We start from the raw sequence: 17,067 nt of genomic DNA, 5'->3' as shown, positions 1-17,067 counted from the left end.
CAAAAGACTGAAATATGACTCTGATTTTGAGTCTGAATGCAAGTGGCAACTTGGTGCCATTAACAGACATGGGGAAGTTAAGAGGAAAAAAAAAACCCAACTAAATTTTTTACATTGAATTTGAGGGGAGGAAATATCTAGCAGGCAACTGGGATATGGGCCTAGAACTAGGAAGAAAAATATAGAGTATGCATCCTAGGAATTATCGACACAGAAGTTAAAACAGAAGACTTGAGAGTGAAGGAAATTCTGAAGGATGGCATATGTAGAGGGCCAGAGGCAGAGGTGTAATCCTTAGGAAATACCCACGTTTAGAGACAGGAGGCAGGGTAGGGAAGAAAAGCAAAAACGATGTGACAGGTTGGATTAGATTTATTCCAGGGTGGGGTGGGAAAGTCATGAGATGAGAAAGGTTGAGGCTTATGTTCATGCTTAGGGTTTGTAGATGTTAATTATGTGTATTTGGATGTCTTTTTTTTTTTTTTTTTTTAAATTGAGGGGTGGGGGTAGGGCCCGGTGAAGAGCCCAATCTCATGATCCCTGAGATCATTACCTGAGCCAAAATCAAGAGTTGCACGTTTAACTGACTGAGCCACCGGGGCACCCCATGTATTTGGTTGTCTTAAGCATTCACACAGGTATGACGAAGCCCACTTCAGTACTCCGAAGGAATGTCCATGTGGGACCCCATCTTCAGCTTCAGCTTCATGCTGACTGCCAGGTGTGGGCTCTTCCTCAGCTCCAAAGATTTGGGGCTAGTACCTTGGCTGGTTCCTCAGCCTATACTGAGAAATCATGAAATTTCTCCCAGGGCTTGTTGCTGGCACTGTGTGCTACCGATCTTAGCCAGGTCCTTGCAAGTCCACAAGAACATCCTTCTCACAGAACTCTTTCATGAGCAGTTATATTAGAACATAACTTTTAGAACATAATTTTGTTGATCTAACTTGTTATAACAGAGTCAAGGTTAAAGATAAACTAGTTTTAAATACTTTTGCAGTTCTTCCAGAATAGCTGTGCAAATTAAACTTTCTGAACTCCAATTAGTCAGGGATGGCTGAGCTTTCTCTGGCTTCCCTCATTTTCCTAGCAGACAGATAAGAAATAAAATTACTTACTGGTTGGAAATATGATGGTTTCATAGCTCATAAAGAAAAATACACTTAAAAATTTGAATGAAGGGCAACATTTCACAAAAACAAACACATAGTCATATTTATTTATACTTTTCTTCTCTAATTGGGAGGGCTGGCATGGGGAGGGCTCACCACTAGAGGTGCTCTAAAGAGCTGACTGGTTCACATAATAAGCTGATTAGTAATTGAGGATATGAAGAATGAGTGAATGGTCCCGATTTCAAGAGGCTTCTGTTCTTGTTATGAATGTCTTAATCACTACCTTTGTAAGCATATCTTTCCATCTCATGCTCGCAAACCTGAAGTGGACACACAGAGTTCAGGATATTACTGAATTATTTTCAGTCAATGTAACCTTAATCCTTACATGCTTTCCCTAAAGGGGAAAGAATTGCTTTCTCATCTGTCATCATCAGTGCAACAAGAGCAGTTCTGTCTGTTCTGGGGAGGTGCCTAGATGACTTGGTTGGGCTATTAGCAATCTGGCTTATGCAGTGATATCTGGTTTGTAAGATGTGTTTTATTTTTATGTACTCAAGAGGTTCTGGCAATTAAAGGTGTTGTGCCTGATATATAGAGTGGGGCGAGGGGAACAGTTAACAAAAGGATATTTATTGAACAGAAATATCCAGCTTAATATGGTGGTTAGTTGCTCGATTTTTTCCATGTCTGGATTTCTTCATGAAATTGGCTAAGGGCAGGAATGGCAAGTACATGGCACCATCCCTGCCTTCCTCCCCTCCTCCCTGCAAAACATCACAGCTGATAGCCCAGGTGTTTTTTCCTTTGAACTCAGCATCAGAGTCATCTTCCACACAGTTCTCCAAGAAGCCACTACCAACTGGTTGGAGTTGGGAGTTGAAATAATGGGGTTAGAGTTTCTTCCTGTTTACACTTTTGGTGTTAGTATCATCTGATTGTGAGGAACAGAGCCTCTTAAGAAACAGAGGATTTTTTTTTAAGAATTCATATGGGTTGAAGTTGTGCAGGATCCAAGGCAAGTCAGGGACTGAATTCTCTCCCTACAGCCCACATGTTCTACCTTCTGTAGCATATCTGTTGTGTCTGTTTTTGTGCCTCATTTTCCACTTCACTCCCAACTGGCCAATCCTCCCTGTATTCCATGGTCTAAATGCTTCAGAGAGCTAGTTTAATGTGCTTAATCAATACCATTGTGTCTATTACTAGCACAGCCTTGGTTCTGGGACTTTCCTTGGGTCATGGATAGATAGGCAGCCCTTGCATAGACAGCCCACAGACACTGGCAATGTTTTCTTTCTTTTAGTGGTAGTTATGCAGGTATGTTCACTTTGTGAAAATTCAGAAATCAACACATACTTATTATGTGCAAGTATCTTTGTTACACTTCAGTGAAAAGTTTATTTTTTTATTTTTATTTTTTTAAAGATTTATTTATTTATTTGAGAGAGAGACAGTGAGAGAGAGCATGAGTGAGGAGAAGGTCAGAGAGAGAAGCAGACTCCCCGTGGAGCTGGGAGCCCGATGCGGGACTCGATCCTGGGACCCCGGGATCATGACCTGAGCCCAAGGCCAACCAACTGAGCCACCCAGGTGTCCCGAAAAGTTTATTTTTTTAAAAAGGGCCACACTGGCCTCATTTTCTTTTTTGAAGGCTTCATAAAATTAGTACATCAGGAGACTGTCTTAGACATTGTATACCTTGATTTTATTGTGTTTATTTTTTAAGATTTTATTTAATTTAGAGGGGAGGGGCTTGGGAGGATTGGTGAGACTGGTGGTGGGTATTAAGGAGGCATGTATTGCATGGAGGATTGGGTATTATATGTAAACAATGAATCTTGGAACACTATACCAAAAACTAATGATATACTGTATGGTGGCTAACATAACACAATAAAAAAAAACTATCTGGGGTCTCCCTCAAGTGGGGCTCCCTGCTCAGTGGGGAGCCTGCTTCTCCCACTTCCCTCTCCCCCCATTTTCTCTCTCTCTCAAATAAATAAATAAAATCTTTTTTAAAAAAGAGAAAAAAAAAAGATTTTATTTAGTGGGGGGATAAGGAGACTCCACAGACCGTGGAGCCCCTACACGGAGCCCATGGGGTGGGGGTGTTGGCTCGTGTGTGGCTCAATCCTGGGGTCCTGAGATCACTACCTCAGCGAAAATCAAGAGTTCCTCGCTCAACTTGACTGAGTCACCCAGTGTCTCCTGTATTCTTGATTTTAAAGGAGATCGCTTTAAAAGTCTCTTAAAGACGTTTATGTGAGTGATTCAGAGAGATGTGGGCTGGATAACAGAAGAGTTATGTCAATTCTTAACTAGGGGAACAGCATACCCAAAGAGCGATGAGCAAGTGCAACCTGAAGATAGTTTTCTATCATAAGAAAGGCTCTGTTTAGTAGAAAGAGGAAACACCAGGTAGTGTCTAAACACGTAGGATCTTCTTCTGCTTAACAACTCTGTGACCTTAGGCAACTTTCCCTTTTGCACTTCAGCCTCCTTATCTATAAAATGGGAGTGATAGAATCTATACCTTAAGGTTGTTCCAAGTACTGAGAGAATATAAACAAAGTAGTTATGATAATGGGGTGCTAATACTTGCGTAGACTTTATAGAGAGGCGAGTACTTTACAACTAAACCACCAAATAAAAGAGCAAAAAAGCCCCTATTAAAAGAAATGTTCCTAAAGTGGTCAGATGAACATCTGTCAGGGATGGTTTCGAGAGGTCTCCTCCTTTGATGAGAAGGTTGGGTTAGATGATCTTTTAAGACTTAGGATTCTCTGATAACCCAATTATGCCATAAATGTTTGAAACTGTAATTCTGCTTATGGAGTAATTATGGAAAATTTGATTTTATTATATCATAAAGCCATATGTACTTTTTTTGCAACTTGTAGAGCTCTCAGATTAAAGCCAAAGGAAACCAAACCAAACATAAACAATGACGTGAGAAGATTTTGATATGTTAAATTCACAACTGTTAAATAGCAAAGTAACAGAGATCTGGAAATGTAATGGTACGGATAGAAATGTAATCTGAGAAAGCCAAAAGGAAATGCCTCCTACAGTTCCTTGCTGCAACTTCATCTCAAGAGAACATAAAGAAAAAGTCTAAAAAAGAGGGTCATTTCATTTCATTAATTTCAGTTTCATTTCAAGGTTAAGTGATTCCATGAACACAGAACTATTCGAACTATATATGGAAATATAAAATTTTTAATATTGGTCAAACATAAAATCTGAGTGGCTTAATAAGTGCAAAAATCCTCAAAACTATATTATCTTTATTCAAAGTATTTGTATTTCTAGTTACATTTTTCCTAGCCATAACTTAAGCATTAAGTATGTTAAAAATATGTAATACTGGGGCGCCTGCGTGGCTCAGTGGGTTAAAGCCTCTGCCTTTGGCTCGGGTCATGATCCCGGGGTCCTGGGATTGAGCCCCGTGTCAGGCTCTCTGTTTGGTGGGGAGCCTGCTTCCCTTTCTCTCTCTCTGCCTGCCTCTCTGCCTATTTGTAATCTGTCAAAAATAAATAAAATCTTTAAGAAAATATATGTAATACTTACAAGATACATAAAGAAGCACAGATATCTCAAGGGTACAATTTGAATTCTAACAAATTAAACACACCCATGTAATGAGCATCCAGATTTTTAAAAACTGAACATACTGTTTTTTTAAATTAAAATTTTTTGTTTTTTTTTAAAGATTTTATTTATTTATTTGACAGAGAGAGAGAGAGATCACAAGTAGGCAGAGAGGCAGCAGAGAGAGAAGCAGGCTCCCTGCTGAGCAAAGAGCCCCATGTGGGGCTTGATCCCAGGACCCTGGGATCATGACCTGAGCTGAAGGCAGAGGCTTTAACCCACTGAGCCACCCAGGTGCCCCTAAAATTTTTTAAGTTTTAAGAGAAAAATTAGTGTTCTTTTCTGGATATTTGGTGATATGGCATGTAACTATTATTTTTAAAATATTTATTTAAAAAATATTTTATTTGACAGAGAGTGAGAGAGGGAATACAAGCAGGGGGAATGGAAGAGGGAGAAGCAGGCTCCCCACTGAGCAGGGACGCCCCCCCCCCCAATTCAGGGGGTGGATCCCAGGATCTTGGGATTATGATCCAAGCTGAAGGCAAACATGCAACGACTGAGCCGCCCAGGCGCCCTAAAGATTTTATTTGATTTTATGTTTTATTTCTTTAAAAGATTTTATTTGATGGACGGAGATCAAAAGTAGGCAGAGAGGCAGGCAGAGAGAAAGGGGGAAGCAGGCTCCCCACTGAGCAGAGAGCCTAATGTGGGGCTCCATCCCAGGACGCTGAGACCTTGACCTGAGCCAAAGGCAGAGGCTTAACCAACTGAGCCACTCAGATGCCCCTAAAGATTTTATTTTTAAGTAATTTCTGCACCCAATGTGGGGATCCAACTCACAACCTCGAGATCAAGAGTCACATGCTCCATTGACTGAGCCAGCCAGGTGCCCCTGGCATGTAAGTTTAAAAGTTTATATAAGTTTATGCCCATCTTGGGGTGCCTGATTGGGTCAGATGGTTAAATGTCTGCCTTTGCCTCAGGTCATGATGGGATCGAACCCCATATTGAGCTCCATATCGAGCACCATGAGCCCCATATCAATCCATATATTGAGCCCCATATAGTGCTCCTGGCTCAGCAGGAAGCCTGCTTCTCCTTCTTCTTCTCCCTTTGCCTCTCCCATGGCTCATGCTCTCTCTGTACCTCTCTGTCTCAAATAAATAAAATCCCTAAAAAAATCATAAATAAATAAATAAATAAAAGCAATGTGCCCATCTTGAACATTTCCCTGGGGTTTTGATACCACTTGTGTTAGGCAAAATAGCTCCCGAAGAGCCATGTCTTAATCCCTAGAACTTGTGAATGTCCCCTTATATAGAAAAGAGACTTTGACAATGTGATTAAGGCTTTTTTTTTTTTTTTTTAAAGATTTTATTTATTTGTCAGAGAGAGAGTGAGCACAGGCAGACAGAGTGGAAGGCAGAGTCAGAGGGAGAAGCAGGCTCCCTGCGGAGCAAGAAGCCCGATGTGGGACTTGATCCCAGGACGCTGGGATCATGACCCGAGCCGAAGGCAGCTGCTTAACCAACTGAGTCACCCAGGCGTCCCTGATTAAGGCTTTTGAGAGGGGAAGAATATCCTGGACTATAATCAGAAGAGTCTTTTTAAGTCAAGAAGGAAGAGGAAATGTGACAAGGGAAACAGAGGTCAGAGGGGCCACAAACCAAGGAATGAGGGCAGCCTGTAGCCAAGGAAAGGCAAGGAAGTAGATTGTCCACTGCCCCCTAGGGAAGGCCGACCCACTGATACCTTAAAAATTAAAAAAAAAAAAAAAAAGACATATATTTGAGATATTATATATTACTTTCAAGTATACAGTGAAATGATTTGATATATGTATATAGTGTGAAGTGATCAAAATTATGTTTAGCTAACATCTGTCACCAAACAGTTCAATTTTCTTTTCTTGTGATGATATCTATATTGCTACTTTGATTTTAGCTGGGTAAAATTCATTTCAGACTCCTGAGTTCTGGAGAGAACTGCAAGATAATACATTAGTTTTTAACCACTAGGTTTAAGATAATTTGTTGTAGCAGCAATAGAAAACTAACGCACTCTCTGGTGAATCTATGCTCAGATTCATATATCTTATTGTTCACTTAATAGGCATCTCAAATATATCCCAAAATAAAACTTTACTTTAAACTTCCCAAACGTGGTCACTCCCTCAGCTTTTCTCTCATCTTGATAACTAGCACCAATCACCCAATTACTAACACCAGACACCTGGAAGTCATCCTTGTTTCCATCCTTTTCTCTCATTCCCTCATACCTAATCCATAATTTTCAATTCTGCTTCCAAATTCAATCTCATATCATCCATTTGAGTTTCACTGTCACCATTTTTAACATTTTTGTTCTCTTTAATATGCAACATGTGCATATATTACAAAACACAAAAGATATTATAAATAGGTATTTGGTGGAAAAGTCCATCTCCTTCCGGCCCTGTCAGTGGGACCAGTTTTTTATGTATCCTTCCAGATTATTTTTTTTCACTGCCACCATTCTTTCAGTGCCAATCCATTCTCCACATACTATCCAAAGTGATATTTAATAAAATCTGTTGGCACTTCCTTACACAAATCCCCTTAAAGTCTGTCATTTTGTGGCTGAAAATAACCTTTTAGTAGCTCCAGGCTAGTTGCCGGAGAAATGCTAGTTCCTAAGTACTCTGTAACTTGCAGCTTCATTATTAAATGAAATACATGAAATGCAAAAGTTAGGGTTTGAAATTCGCCTCCGAGCAAGAACTCTGGATGTGTAGTTAAGTTTCACCTATGGTCAATTATTCAATGGTGGTAAAAAATGTTGTAATGTTTTTTAACACCAACTCATTCTAAGTTTGTCAATGGTGACTCGGTAATTTGAAAATATCATTAAAAGGTCTTTATCAGGGGCGCCTGGGTAGCTCAGTGGCTTGGGCCGCTGCCTTCGGCTGGGGTGGTGATCTCGGGGTCCTGGGATTGAGTCCCCTGTGGGGCTCTCTGCTCGGCGGGGTGCCTGCTTCCCCCTCTCTCTGCCTGCCTCTCTGCCTACTTGTGATCTCTGTCAAATAAATAAATAAATAAATAAATAATCTTTAAAAAAAAAAAAAAAAAAAGGTCTTTATCGGGCGCCGTGGGAGCCCTCTTCCGCCACCTCTTCTGCCGCTGCCAAGTTCCCCTCTGAACTTCCCCGGCCCGACTGGCAGAAGGTTCCCTAAAAGGAGGCCCAGGCGGAGCGCCTTAAAATCATCAGGTATGTGCCTTGTTTGGTTCATTATCAACACTCCATCAGTCTTCCAGCAGACACCGTCCGGCAGTGGCGAGGCTTTTATCTCAAAAGATGGCTCTGGGGCGGACCGGCGGCACGACAGTATTGTTTTGGTCAGGGCCTATGAAATGCCTCAGGGAAGAGGAGGCGTAATTCTCCCTTGGGTGCAAGGCCAAAACAGCTTCCACGTGCGAAGACCCGGGCTCTCCAGCATGTGAGCCGCGGAGCACTACGCGTCGGGGCGGCAACACGCTGCCGGAGTCCGCCACAACAACGGGAAACACTCCACCCTTCCCGGTCGACCCCTTCCAAAAACCGTTTGGCAAGGGGGTGGGGCTCTGCCGGGCGCAGCCAATCAGAGGGTCGCTCTCAGGTTACGTAAGGGCGCGTTCGCCGATTCGGTGCCGGGGGACGCGTGCTGGGGCGTGCAGGGGCGTGCGGGGCTGGGGTCGAGACTAGAGTCTCTTACGCGCGTGGCGGACTTGCGGAAGCCGCCGGGGCTGACCTGCGCGGGCCCGCCTTCAGTTGCTACGTTCGGCAGTAGCCCGCGAGACGCGGCGGCGGCCTGGGAGGGAGCTGCGCGCCAGCGTCTGGTGAGAGCCCCGCGTCGGCCGGGACCCGGGGGACGTGCCGGGGAGAGCATCCTCCGGGCGCCCCGCGGCCTCCTGCTCCGGCCCTTGTCTCGTGGCCTCCGCAGTCCCGCGGCTTGGACCTCCCGGCGTTCCCGGGCCCGCACGAGACCCGGGCGTCGCCCTGTCTTCCGCAGGCCTACGTGCCAGGGCCCCTCTGTATTCCCGGCACGGGGAGCAGACAGGTTCGTGGCGGGCCGCTGGCGAGTAGCCGGCAGCGGGGAAGGGCTCCCACCCACGAGCAATGCTGTCCAGTAAGAAAGCGGGCTGTCCTGGGAGATAGCGTGCTGTTACGGAGGTGTGCAGGAGAGGGCGGAGAGCTCCTTGACAAACAAGTGGCCTTGGGGTTTAAAGGGTTGAACTAAACGATGGTATTGAAGATCTGCGCCGAACCCTGACTACGTTCTGAGTCTGGGCTTCCTCGGGAGTTTGATAGGTGTTTATTTTTCCTCCCCAATCGGAGCACACCCGTTAAATTGTTAGAGAACGCTAAAGTATTGGCTTCTCCGAAAGGAGGAGTGCAATTTAGCGGTCTAAGTTTACTGTTGAACCCAGCTGTAGAGGCTCTGGAAGAAGCCAAAGCAAACTACAGTTCAGGAATAGGTTTCTGAATTCCAGGCCGCTTTTAGATAGCCCCTTCCTTCTTGGTCCTGAGTCTCATCCCTGCTGCACCGAGGGACGAGGGATATATTGTGTTCTTTTCATTGCCATGGGGCCTGGCAGGACCTGGTCCAAAGAAGTTCCAAGGATGTTAATGATCAGGTACTAGGCAAACACTGGATGTGGCAGTATCCTGTAGGCTGGGTTTGATTTGTGGTTCTGGCAATTATTAACTGTGATTTGGGGCAAGTAAATTATTTTGGCAATACTTCAGGGTCCCCCTGTGTAAAATGGGGCTAGTGAGAGGACTGTCAGGATGAAATGGTTAATGCTTACAAAGTTTTTAACACAGTGCTTAGCACCTCAGAAGTACTTCTCAAATGTTTGTTGTTACTGTTTCCTCTGCCCAGTGACTGAGCCAGATGTTTGTCTTTTTCCACAGTTGAGTGGAATATTTTTCTGGAAAGTGCTGATCACCTTTCGTCTATTTAAAATGGTCAGTCTTGAGAGAATATTCGCAGGAAGTGGTCTTTCAGAATTGGGTTTCTCAGAGATTGCCAGTGAATTCAAGATGAAAGCATACTTCTCTCGCATTTATTTGTATTTTAGTTACAATTTTGGAATTCATAGGTGAAATGAGGGGCAAATCCAGTCCCTCCTAATTTTCTGAGCTTTAGGTTGGGGTGTTTGTGGTGGGGTGGTGAGTGGCTATGGACAACACACCTACTTCACAGTATCTATTTAAAAGAGTTCTTGTTTTTAAGAATGGAAATTTCAAATGTGCTTAAAGGGACAGAAGACAGTATGACACCTTCTACCAGTCACTGAGATTTAACACATATTAATATGTTACCGTGTTTGTTTCATATCTCTGCTTATGGTATGGTTTAAAAAAAATGTTAGCTAAAGCCCGAAACCCCATTTTTCTTTCCCTTCCCTCCCTCTCCAGAGGTAACTACTTCCCTGAGTTGGTGTGGAACTTTGCTGTAGATCAGTAAATAGCATACAGTAATGTTTTACACGTTTTGAAAAACTTGGTACCCTCTTTGTATCTAACTTTTTAGAATTTGCTGTTTTCCTCTATTGCTCTGTTTCTGAGATTTATTAATATAGACAAATGTAGACATAGTCCATCCATTTTAATTGCTGTCTCGTATTTCACCATGTAAAGAACTGAGTTTTGCCTTACATTGTACTTTATGTAACTTAAATTGTCCTATTACAGTTTAAGTCCATTTTGTCACTTATTCATTGTTTTGCCATTTATTCATTCTATCCTGGTCATGGGGACTCTGGTCATAGTTCTCAGTATAAAAATGTATCTTTGGGTATGATCCCTGATCCAGAGCAAATAATGTATACAGGGCTGAGAAAAAAATTTATTAATTGTTTCTGGGGCTTCTATTTGGAAAAGTGAACTAGCTAACATCTATTATGTCGTCTGGTTTCAGGTACTAATTTTAAGGTTTCTAAATATGAGGCAGGGTCATTTTCAGTTCTCTGTGCGTCTCAGCTTTCTTTATAGTTCTCCGCACAGAGTAGATACTAAATGTTTGTGACATTGATTGTTTTTACTTTTGGAGCTCTCATAACCCTTCATATATTTAAAGGGATGATGGCCAGCAACTTTCAAAACTTTGCATTTTCGTTTTGATATTTTCAGTGCCTTTAAAGTTTCCCATTTTACCATTCAATTCAGAAGCATAATTAAAAGCATTTTTAAAAGCAGGGGATACAACATCAGTTTATAGAATGTTATCAGTTGTATAATGTATGTTGTATGTATTTATAAGCAAATACATCTTTATTTATTTTATTTATGCATGGTTTACCTATGAAAGTATAGACAAGAACTAGTAACTTCTAGCTTCCAGGGAGAAAAACTGCATGGCTGTAGAGCACAGATGAGAAGACTCTGCTATATCGCCTCTTGTTATTTCTCAGTTTTAAACCATGTGAATTTTACTACCTTAGAAGTAAGTTAAAGTTATTTTAGAAAACCCCAAACTTCTCCCTTTAAAGAGGCATTTTGCCATATTTTAAAGATTTAACTCCTTTCCTGAAAAAAGCTTTGGCCTTAGTAACATTTTTGCCTTTTTCATAGTTTGTTTATTTGGCTGCTTTACTCTCGGTTTTAGTAAAATAACTTTTGAGTTATTTGGTAAATACTAAGCATTTTAGTATTGTGAGGTGATGTTTACATTCTTTTAAAATAAAAACAAATTGACCAACCATGAAAGATTTGCTCTGCCTCACCCAGCAAGTTGAGTATCACCAACATTTTATTCAGCTTAAATTTAATGATCATTGAAGGAAGGATTATGTACAACAACATTTAAGACAGCCATTTTTGGAGAAACATTTTTGTCTTTAATGATTAGGTAGTGCTTAGAACTAGTGAATACAGCTCTCTTGACAGAATGTCTATTTCATTATATCATAAATGCTTTCTGTTGGGTGGAATTAGCTTTGACCAGAGACTGTTGAGTTCAGAATGGGCCTAATGATGGGGCAGTTTGTGTTCTCACAGAAGTTTGAGCCTAATAGAGATGAGATGGCAGCTGATGAGATTTCCAGTAGGGTTTAGAGTTTACCCTGATTTAAAGGGTAACTCCCCTACTCCTGGCATCTTTATTCAAGCTTCTTTGTATGCCTGATGGCAAAGTCTAAATATTGACATTGAAGCAAAAGCATTGACTCCATGAGGTGGAATTTTACATTTGATACAGAGAAGTTTAGAACATCTCTTATCCCTTACCCATGATTTTTACTTTGAATGGAGGCTATAGATGGCGGGAGGAGAGTGGGTGGATGTGGGGAGAGGAGTCAAGCAAAACTATATATGTGTTTGGAAGGGCCATAGTGCTCAGAGGAAGGTAGCAGCTAAAAGGGGTGAAGTGAAGAGGAACTGAAGTTTATGTAGAGGTTTTCAAGAAGAGGCAACACTTAGACTGAGTTTTCAAGGATGAGAAGCCCAGGCCAGAGGGAAAGGAAATTTAACCTAAGGGTACATATATCTACAATACTATGTACAGAGATTTGGAGACTCACTGGTAGAACTATAGGTATTTTAGTGTGGCTTTGGCACAGAGTAAGGGTAATTGTAGGTCAGGGCGAAGTGGTTGGAAAGATGGGGTAAGTCCAGATCAGTAATTTGGACTTTATTCATAGGTTGTATATTCTGTTGAGCATGATAATCAAATTTCTGAACTTTGGAAAGATCACTCTGAAAGTCTGTGGGAGGCAGGGCAAGGCTAGAGATAGGCGGACTACTTTGGCAGCTGTTAACAATGGTTCAGACCTAAAATGAGAGGATGGACTGGGGGATGTCCTGGTGGGGATGAAGAGGAGGAGCTAGTTTTGAAAGATATTTAGGAGGTGGAGGGGTGCCTGGGTGGCTCAGCTGGTTAAACGTCTGATTTGATCTCAACTCCGGTCTTAATCTCAGGGTTGTGAGTTCAGCATTGATCTCCACGCTGGGCATGGAGCCTACTTTAAAAAAAAAAAAAAAAAGAGATTAAGGAGGTGGAACTGACAGGGCTTAGTAGGTACAGAGTAAGGGACAGAGAAGACAAGGATGTCCAGGGTCAAGGCATTTGGGTGAATGGAAGTTCATAACTGAGTTAGAGAACAAGCAAGGAGGAAAGGAAATGAGGGCAAAAAATGAGTTCGGTTTGGGTGATTGACTTTAAGGTGTGTATGGGTCAGGAGATACCTGGTAGGCATTTGGAATTGTCAGAGATTTGTAGGCACTGGCTATAGGGGCTAATGAGGCCTTGGAGGTAGGCTTTTTTATTTTACCTTTCTCTTCCTCGACACCAATCACAGGGCTTTGTATATAGTGGGTGTTTAGTGTGAGGGTAAATAGATCTTATCCCTTATAAGATGTTATCTTGAATCTTGGGGAAGTAATTTCCTCTCTCAAGACGTGTGTTTCCCTTTCTGTAAAGAGAGGGAGTTGAACTAGATCAGTTATTCTCAGTAGTCTGGTATGTTGGGATCAGTTGTGAGGTGTGGTAAGTAATTTCTAACTAATAAAGAACTGACGTTTGCTTGCTTTTAAAAGGGAGTGGATTTATGTCACTGTTTCATAATTGTATTCCAGTGTGTTTTCTTGAGTGTGAGAGAAAGGGGTGGAATTAGTCAGCAGGAATTTCCTAGCTCTGGATATACCAGTGGGTGTGTCACACAGGAGCAGGGGTGGAAAAAAAGGTTAAGAAGCACTGTATTAAATCATGGTTAAAAGGCTTAGAACTAGAAAATTCTGTGTTTTTGTCTAGGACCTATCATTCTGATGATAAATAATTTTTATTTTTGCAACTCTAGGAACTCTATTTTAAGAACGTTTCAAAACAAAAGAAACAAGTCATGGAAAAGAATGGGAATAACCGAAAACTTCGGGTTTGTGTTGCCACTTGCAACCGTGCTGATTATTCTAAACTTGCCCCAATCATGTTTGGCATTAAAATGGAACCTGAGTTCTTTGAACTTGATGTGGTGGTACTTGGCTCTCACCTGATAGATGACTACGGGTAAGATGAAAGCATTTTCTTATGATATCCTTCATTGCAACCTGGTGTACTAGAAAGAGCTTGGATCTTGTAGCCAAGTGGACCTATCTTCAAATCCCAGCTCTCCCTCTTAGTTTTTATATGGCCTTGGAGAAGTTGCATCTTCAGGTTCCTCAGTTATAAAATGGAGTGAAAGCCTATGTTGTAGGTTACTGTGAAGAATGGAGATAGTGATACAAATTGTCCATCACACAGAGTAGCTGCTTAATAGGTGCTCGATAAATGATAGCTATAAATATTTTTATCATTACCTGTTACATTCAGGAGAAATGCCACTTACATGGTGTGTGACTCTAATAATGAAACTTCCTGTTATATGTTTTGTGAGTTCTAATGGTACTGCTTTCTTAAAACTCATGGATAGATCAATAGTGCATCAAGTAGTAGGTAGGAAACAAGACTTAAAAAGTTAATTTACAAGATAAATTAGAATGTTATATTGTCATTGGTTTTTATTCTGGTGTTTATCATTAGGTTTGTTATCATAGTCTAAATTTGAAAAATGAGAGTTGGGAAATCTTAGAGGGAACAGAATGTCTAAACCAAAGGTGAACATTCGGTTTGTTTTTGGTAGTAAAGTGGCATTTAGTGCACTCTTGTGGCATAAAAACATTAATGCAGCTTCCCAAGATGGTTAGTAACGACCATGTTATAAATGAAAGAAGCTCGTGTTAAAGTAAAATTGCCTTTTCAGAGTATTCTTTAAAAGCAAGGCAACAAGAACAACAAAAGTAAACAAAAACCTGCCTCTAAAAACCGATTTTCTCTAAGAAAATACTTACAAAGAGTAGAGAAGAAACTGATACATTGCTCAAAAATTCAAAGGTTTTAAAAATGTGAAATGAGGGGTGCCTGGGTGGCTCAGTGGTCTAAAGCCTCTGCCTTCGGCTCAGGTCATGATCCCGGGGTTCTGGGATCGAGCCCCACATCAGGCTCTCTGCTCAGCAGGGAGACTGATTCCCCCTCTCTCTCTGCCTGCCTCTCTGCCCACTTGTGATCTCTCTGTCAAATAAATAAATAAAATCTTTTTTTTAAAAAAAAAAGATGTTTAGAGGGGTGCCTTGGTGGCTCAGTGGTTTAAGCCTCTACCTTCGGCTTGGGTTATGATCTCGGGGTCCTGGGATTGAGCTCCACATTTGGCTCTCTGCTCAGCGGGGAGCCTGCTTCCCCTCCATCCCTGCCTGCCTCTCAGCCTGCTTGTGATCTCTGTCTGTCAAATAAATAAATAAAATCTTTAAAAAAAAATAAAAAAGTTTATAGAGGCACCTGAGTGGCTCAGTTGATTAAGCTTCTGAGATTGTTCTTTGGCTTAGGTCATGATTCCAGGATCCTGAGTTCGAGCTCCACCTCGGGCTTTCTGCTCAGTGGAGCCTGCTTCTCTCTCTCTCTCTCTGCCTGCTGCTCCCCATGCTTGTGCAGGCACACTCTCTATCTATCAAATAAATAAATAAAATCTAAAAAAAGTTTAGTTAGTTAGTTTGAGTTTCTCTCTTCCTCTCCTGCCATCCCCCCCTCCCCACCAATTCTCTCTCTTCTCTCTCAAATAAATCTTAAAAAAAAAAAAAAAAAGTCTGCTTCTTGGTTTGTCTTTTTTTTTCCCCCCTCTGTTTGGAAATAACACCAATCTTACATAGACTCTTTTGGAAAATAGACAAGCAGGGAATTTTCCCAGATTGTTTTATAAAGTCAGTATAATCTTGGGAGGCCTGGTTGGCTCAGTTGGTAAGCATTTGCCTTTGGCTGAGGTCATGGTCCCAGGGTCCTGGGATCCAGCCCCACGTTGGGCTCCCTCTTTAGCAAGGAGTCCGCTTTTCCCTCCGCCCCTTGCCCAGCTTGTGCTTGCTCTTGCCCTCAAAATCTTAAAAAAAAAAAACAACTTGATAATAAAACCTGACAAAGAAAAAAATTCAGACTAGTATACCTTATGAGGATAGATATAAAATTTTAAAAATATATATTAAATCACATCCAGCAATTTAAAAAGCAGGTAATACATTGTGACCAAATAGGTTGATCTCGGGAAATCAAGATTGACGTAACATCTGAGCATCAGTGTTACTCACCTCTTAACAGCATAAAGGGGAAGCACATATGATCATCTCAACAAATACCAAAAAAAATTGACAAAATTAACCCAGTTATTAAAAAAAACTCTAAGCAGACTTTGAATAGAAGGGAAATCCCCCAGTCTGATAAAGAGCATCGGTGGGAAAACCTACAGCTAGCATAAAAGTAAGCTTCCCCCTGAGAGAGAGCAAGGTAAAGATTTTTGTTTTTACCACCTCTCTTCAGCTTGTGCTAGACTATAACAGCCAGTGTAATAAAGTGAGAAAGAGACAAGAAAACATAGACTGTTTTTGTTTAGAGACAGTATGATAGTTTTATAGGAAAATGCCAAGGAATCTATAAAATGACTATTAGACCGTCCATATGATGTAAAATGATGTAAAGAATATTTCATGATCTGGGAAAATATTATATGAAATGGATTAAACAGATTATAAAATGGATTAAATAGGTTATAAAATAGATTATAAAATATACATAAAGGGGCTAGGAAAAAATCAAAATGATTTACATTGGTATTGCTGAGTGACAGGTTTAGGGATGATAATTTTATGTATTTCCCAATTAAAAATATATTTATAACAACTATATAGAATTACATTATATATTCTAAATATATCTATATTTAGGGAAAAAAGCCAAATCTTTTAAAATCTAGTCATAATATAAAATTTCGAGGCACTGAGAATTGCAGCTGTTATTGAAGCATTAAAGAGAATTGAAATTGCATTTTTTAGCCAACTTTTAAAATTTTTTAATTGAAAGAATTTATTTGAGAGAAAGTATAGGGGGAGGGGCAAGAGAGAGAAGGAGCAGACTCCCTGCTGAATGTGGAGCCAAACTTGGGACTGTAAGGATCTTGACCTGAGCTGAAACCAAGAGTTCACCACTTAACTGACTGAGCCACTCAGGCACCCCTTCAAAATCAATTTAATGCTGTAAAACCTACATCTACATCCCATTCCAAATTATGCTGCATTAGTGGTACAGTACAAATTCAGAAGATAATTTTCATCATTCAGAAATTTATAGTATAGTGACATGTCAAGTATTCTGATTTCCCTATTTTTTTAAAAAAGTGCATTTTGGTTTTATAAGTAACTTTTTTTTAATTAGGTAGCATATTTCTTTTTAAAAAATTTACATAGGGAGAAGGAAAAGAAGTTAACCACCAAAAACTCTGGTCTCTGTTTTAATAAAAAAATTCTCCTTCAGGTGCTTCTCTAT

The 17,067-nt window shown here is 40.9% G+C and overlaps 1 protein-coding gene across 4 annotated transcripts in view; it reads left to right on the top strand.

Annotated features, from left to right (window-relative positions):
• Positions 1 to 17,067, top strand: part of GNE (glucosamine (UDP-N-acetyl)-2-epimerase/N-acetylmannosamine kinase) — a 44,536-nt gene that overhangs the window by 5,093 nt on the left and 22,376 nt on the right. The window contains exons 1-2 of one of the 4 annotated variants that reach the window (XM_082694824.1): positions 7,816 to 7,958; positions 13,529 to 13,734. In XM_082694824.1, the coding sequence (XP_082550950.1) occupies positions 13,571 to 13,734 (164 nt within the window). In that variant the 5' untranslated portion in view covers positions 7,816 to 7,958; positions 13,529 to 13,570. Of the gene's footprint in view, positions 1 to 7,815; positions 7,959 to 8,339; positions 8,788 to 13,528; positions 13,735 to 17,067 lie in introns of those variants that run through there. The other 3 variants (XM_082694822.1, XM_082694823.1, XM_082694821.1) reach the window with 3 other exon arrangements.

This window comes from Mustela nivalis, assembly GCF_964662115.1.
Source record: "Mustela nivalis genome assembly, chromosome: 13".
Classification (NCBI taxonomy): Eukaryota; Metazoa; Chordata; class Mammalia; order Carnivora; family Mustelidae; genus Mustela; species Mustela nivalis.
This window is presented reverse-complemented; position numbering and strand designations above follow the sequence as displayed.